The 5,897-nt window shown below is 42.5% G+C and overlaps 1 protein-coding gene across 1 annotated transcript; it reads left to right on the forward strand.

Annotated features, from left to right (window-relative positions):
- Positions 1–263: 263 nt before the first annotated feature.
- LOC106610106 (uncharacterized) lies at positions 264–5,897 on the forward strand. The gene is made up of 3 exons (XM_014209276.3): positions 264–732; positions 995–1,125; positions 2,043–5,897. The coding sequence occupies exons 1-3, from the start codon at positions 474–476 to the stop codon at positions 3,174–3,176; spliced, it is 1,524 nt and encodes a 507-aa protein (XP_014064751.3). The 5' UTR covers positions 264–473; the 3' UTR covers positions 3,177–5,897.

Below are 5,897 nucleotides of genomic sequence, written 5' to 3' on the forward strand. Positions count from 1 at the left end.
CATATATTTTTTTCTTACTGTTCTTCATTCATAAAATTAAATCAATACAACTTTAGTACTAGTGGGTGCGGGCATTCATAGCCGACCGCTCAGACGAGTTCCAGCTAGTCATTTTTTCTGTTCTGAGCTTGAAAGATACTGATTATGAATAGGAGATTTGATGTCTAATGTAAAATTCAAAGAACAGCACGCACATCCTTTTCATTTAGCCACACCCTTTGAGCTATGGCGCCAACCAATAACATCCTTTCTCTTCAGTGTAAACGGAAGTAAACCATGACCAATAACTATTTCCACGTTAGCGTTTTTCTTGTTGTTATTTAGACGATTATTAACACCATGGAATTCAAAATATGACTAACTTTAACTGCACAGCATCACATACTTACCCCATGTAGTCTTTAATTTGCGTTGGAGACGACTTGGTTGATAGATAGTATATAGGTGACGCTAGCTAGCTGCTAAGGTTAGCTATGGCTAACTGTATGGTTTTCCACACTCAAATCGCCTCCATCATGGAGGTGCTAGCGAATGCAGCCGTGGCAGAGATCTGTAAACTCGTAGACGACGACTATGCAGTGTTTCGTTTGGAAATAACTCAAAGCCAGAAAGAAAACAGGGCATTGCGGAGGAAATTACAGCTACAAGAACTGAAGGTAGCACGGGAGCGCGTCCTCGCCAGTCGTCCCAGTAGTGTCAAGCTCGTCGACCGATACAGAGGAATGGCAAGAGGTACAATTTGCAGAAGGCCCTGATTACTTATCTAACTTGCGCAAAGACACAATATCATATTCTAACCAGATTCTTGATTTACTGCATTTCCTATTATTTACTCATTGAAAACAATATGATGCATGGAACATAATACATAGATCAATAAACAGTAGGCCTATATCAATAACTTATGAGAAGTGTTACATTACATTCACTATATAGTGTTGAGCATTGACAGTAGCTAACCTATGCACCTCTTTTCCCCCAATAACTCTTTCAGGTGAAGGACATCTCACTGGAGGCCACAGGAGCTTTGTGAAGCCAGCGGGACACAATACATGGAGAGATGACCAACCAATCACTGTTGATGAGGGAAGTGGAACCTCAACCCAGCACGTTATTGTGATAGAGGTTAGTGAAATAATGTTGAATTGAAAATGAGTAAATGAAATGTGGCCTGTTTATTTCAGAAAGGCTCCCCTCAGCTATTCACTTGCTTACATGTACATCCTCATGTATCTGCCATAAGCAGGCATGTGCACAGATAGGGCTCTACCTGTGCAGAGCACATGTCCCTTTGCCCTTCCAGTCTCCAAAATGCCTTTTTGGGTGGTGGTATAATTTCCTCCAAAATATTTGTTGGTCATTGTTGTTCGGGAACCCAAGTTGTTGTCAAGCCCCCCCCCCCCCCCATTGGTTGTGCCTGTTGATCTGCCCTGTACGGAGCTTGCGCACGCCCGGTTGCTTCTATTTCAAGTCTGCCCTGTACGGAGATTGCGCACGCCCGGTTGCTTCTATTACCAAGTCTGCCCTGTACGGAGATTGCGCACGCCCGGTTGCTTCTATTACCAAGTCTGCCCTGTACGGAGATTGCTATTAAATATCAACAGTGCCACAGCAGCATAACATTTTATTAACACTTGATCACACATGATTTGGCCTACATCATCGTCAATATTCGGTCTGGTTGGCTGATACTAGCAGCTGAGAGAGGCAGAAATACAGAGGTAAATCCCAATCAGTAAAATGAATCAAGATAACTAACTAGCAGATTTACATCAATCATCAACATCAATAATCAGCTGATAGCCCAACCTCTTTTCCCAATGCCAGTCATCGCTTTAGGAGTTACTGTAACTAGCTTTCTTGCAATTTGTGATGAGTAAGTGAGTTGTTGCAGAAATAAATAGGCTTATTTATTTTAGCTTCAGAGGCATTTTGTGGGGTCTGTGCACAGCCCTGTCCATAGGGGAGCTTGTGAGACTTCCTTATGACATTTTAATCTAATTCAACTCATGTAACAATAATAGCCTCTCCTATTGTGTCAGTCTGCAGATACAGAGGCTGCAGGTCCTGGAGTCAAGCAGGAGAGGTCTGAAGGAGAGAAGGATCCACAACACGGCAGCGACATCCAGACTGGAGCGCCCCATATAGTCACGGAGGACCCCACCACCACCCCAGCGCAGCCCAGGGACATCAGTAGAACGCCGAACGCCGTCCACAAGTCTGAGACAGAGACTTTAACGAGGCTGAGGAGACTGGGCTGTCCTCCTACTCCCCGCTCAGAGTATTTACTTTACGGTAACCCGAGCCATCAGGATTCAGGTGACGCGTTACAGACTGGCAATGATCCGACCTGTTCATACGCTACAGAGACCGGGATGATACCTGGTGACGTGCCTGTGGGCTTAGATACTAATCCAATAAGAGGGGACTGGAACCAGTACAGTAGTAGTGTATACTCTGAAGGGTTCCTAGATAAGAAAGGGGATGGTCTGGTTGTAGATGAGGTGACTGTGAAAGAGGAGGGTGACGATCCTCTGACATGGAATGCAGACCAGACTCACTTAGGAGAAGGACACTCGCAGGGCAACACCAGTGACTTTTTAGACTACAGGGAAAGCTTAGAGCCAAATCCAAATATCGCAACCCACTCCCCTTTACACGCGCTCAGGGATCGCGACCCAGTGACCACGTTGATGGCACCTTCCGATTCGCACGGCCGCATCCTTTTCGATCAGGTATTGAACTCAAACGACAAGGCTAGAGTCCAGGCTGGGGAAGGGGGAGCAACATCAGGCGGTACTAAAGAGAAACGGTTCTTCTGCATGTTCTGTAACAAAGGCTTCAACTGCCCCCAGAAGGTGGAGGTCCACCAGAGGGTCCACGTAGGGGTGAAACCCTTCAGCTGTAGCCAGTGTCAAATGCGCTTCTCCCAGGCTTGGAACCTGAAGATCCACCAGAGGGTCCACACAGGGGAGAAACCCTACAGCTGTAGCCAGTGTCACATGAGCTTTGCCCAGACTTGCAACCTTAAGAGGCATCAGAGGGTCCACACAGGGGAGAAACCCTACAGCTGCCCCCAGTGTGAGAAGAGGTTCTCCCACCAGCACCAACTGAAGATGCACCTAAAGGTCCACACGGGAGAGAGGGCCCAGTATTACCCCCCTGAATCACGGTAACTAGGCTACTCCAAAACTGCCCTCTGTAAATGAATGGCTCTGATGGGCATTAGAAGCCTGTCAAACTTGCTAATAGCCTGATACTCAGCGCTCTAGTTAAAATTATAAAGTGTTGCATTCTGAAAACGCAGGTGTATTGACCATGACATTCAATTTCATGTTCCACATTTTTATATTTAAATAGACTCGCTGCTATTATCCGAAACGTCTCATCCATCCTCAAAACCTCGCTCTCGCTCGCTCTGGGCTCTGAATGAGTGGGAGAGGAGAGTAAAATGCATTGTGATTGCAACATTTCAAATTGCAATTGCGAAAAAATGACAGTTTAATAGGCCTACTGTTGTGACTGTTGGAGAGAGGAGGGTCTCAGCTTTCTGTAGGTATTACATTTACTTCTCAACTCTCAATATGGACTGCTGGAGCAGCGTTTTTTAACCAAAGTATCTGGTAGGCTATGGCTTTGAGATATAGCTTATATGGAACGGTGCGCAGGAAGCGCACATCTGCCATTTGCAGTGATTGCGTAAGCCTATAGACATCATTGGGTATGCTGCGAAGTTTAAGACATTACATTAACTGTTAGATTAATCAATTACGCAGCTAACTAGCGGCATATTATATTTAGCAGTCTAGCTGATGCATAATAGGGGGAATTCTGACCAGAGTTAAGCGCGCGTAAATGGAACGCAATTCCCTTAAGTTTGAGAATAGCATCTAGATCTATTTGACCTAATAATCGCTGGAGACGAATGTGAAACCAGTCATATGGCAGTACTGAAGCATATCTACATATCAACTTTCCCACAGAAAAGTTTATGAAATGTTGTGCCATTTATGCAGAATTGAAGTTGTACAGCCTTTTAACTTTCAGAGAGGGGCACTCTCTAATGTCTTAATTATAGGCTACCCTGGCCTTCTGTTTCCTATTTCTGTCATGTTAAATATTAGCCACTATCAGTATCTACAGTCAGTAGGCCTAATAACCACACATATCCAACTGCCAATTTACTGTTAGTTCCCTTCATTTGGTATAGCCTACATAATCATTCCATTTAATTACATTGTTTTGTTTACCTTCATTTGCTTCCTCTGTAAACACTGTCATGGCTGTGTGCTTGTTGCTGAGGATCATTAGTAACAGTTGGATCACGTAAAAATAAATAAATAGGCTAATTAAGTTCATTAAAGCACTGTTTTCTTACTTTTGTGCGGTTTATGCGCTCCCAATCAATTTTTTTCCACAGGTGCTTAGGGTTCATGAAAATGCAGCCTACCTAAAAATGTCTGTGTCGTTATTCAAAATGTTAATTGTAGGCCTATGTCCTACCAAGTTGATTTATGCACTATAGAATGTTTTAATTATATGCCCAGGCTTTTCTCAGTTTATTTTTTATTTTTACAGTTTATAATGTTAAATATTATCCATTAAATCTGGAGCCACTGCCAGTAATACCCACATTCATTTGTAACTGTCACTTTAGTGTTAGTTTCTTTCAATTTGTAGCCTACATTTCTCATCCTTCATTGCCATTCTATTGACCTTTCTTTCCTCTGTCACGTCCTTGTAAATTGTTCCTGAGTCGCTAGCATTAGTGGCTCATATCAGGCTTACGTTCTGCAATAATTTGGGACATGTAGCCTAATTAAATCATTATGGAACTGAGACCACACTTAGCAGTTTAAACCTGGTGCACGGTTCATGATTACTGGATCAGTCATTAGGCTACAAATCCATGATTAGTAAGGGATAATGTATTTATAGGAATATTCTTGAACCCCTATTGTACAATTTTCTCACCTTCCAATATCTCATAGATTGAACTTGAATATGGCAACTTTCAGGATCAATATTTTGCGTGTAAAGGCTTTCCAAACCTGTTTTTTTGTGATTCATAAATACTTTCCTTACCCTAAATAATCTACAGGATTGGTGCTGAAACGGAGGTGAATATGCATACATTTAGATGGCTTTCTTTCAATGATCCCTAATATTCTGAACCTGTTCTCTCTATATATTCTAGTGAGTCTGTTGACCAAGTTCTAACTAAAAAGGTACAGCGTATTTAAAGGGATGGCTTAAGATAAATGTACTGAAAACCCCATTGAATGGAAACTCCACGAGAAAATCTGTTGGCCAGCAAGTGGGAGGGTTTTCAGCAGTTGAATGAACCGCACCTGCAGAGTGCATTACGCGACTGAATAAGGTAACTCTGAATACCAAATACTGACACCGACAGCATCATTGCGTTTTGGTACATCAGAAGTACATTCATTTCCAATGGAATGCTGCGTTTGCCTTGCAGTTTCAGTGCGTTCTGTGTGGTACACACCAATGTATACATCAAATTGTATGCTAGACTTCACAGAAATAGTAGGAAAAGGTGAATGTTGGAGTTTTGATGCACACATCCACCAAACATGTTGGATTACGTATTGAAAAATGTTTGACTGCTGAATGTATTACGCAGCGTTGATGTAATTAGCTGTCGGTCTGATTTGAGGTTTCAGAAGTGCATAGGAAACTCGTACATTTCCTAATTCTGAATCTGCCCCTTTTGAGTTTCCACTTCATCAGATGGTGAATTAGACCAAATCCATTTGTTATATGTTTTATCAATAAGATGTCCCTACTGTTGGTGAGTGCATCTGTCATTTCAACTGAACATTGTGGTTACATTAATGAAGAATGAAATCAAATAAATCGTATTCATAATGAATGAA

The sequence above is a fragment of the Salmo salar genome, chromosome 08 (genome assembly GCF_965601325.2).
Source record: "Salmo salar chromosome 08, fSalSal1, whole genome shotgun sequence".
NCBI classification, from domain to species: domain Eukaryota; kingdom Metazoa; phylum Chordata; class Actinopteri; order Salmoniformes; family Salmonidae; genus Salmo; species Salmo salar.

Bases quoted from the DNA above. Each gene is read 5' to 3' on its own strand.
- LOC106610106 (XM_014209276.3), top strand. From the start codon at position 474: ATGGCTAACTGTATGGTTTTCCACACTCAAATCGCCTCCATCATGGAG. The intron at 733-994 runs GTACAATTTGCA...TAACTCTTTCAG, and splicing joins ATACAGAGGAATGGCAAGAG to GTGAAGGACATCTCACTGGA. The intron at 1,126-2,042 runs GTTAGTGAAATA...CTATTGTGTCAG, and splicing joins AGCACGTTATTGTGATAGAG to TCTGCAGATACAGAGGCTGC.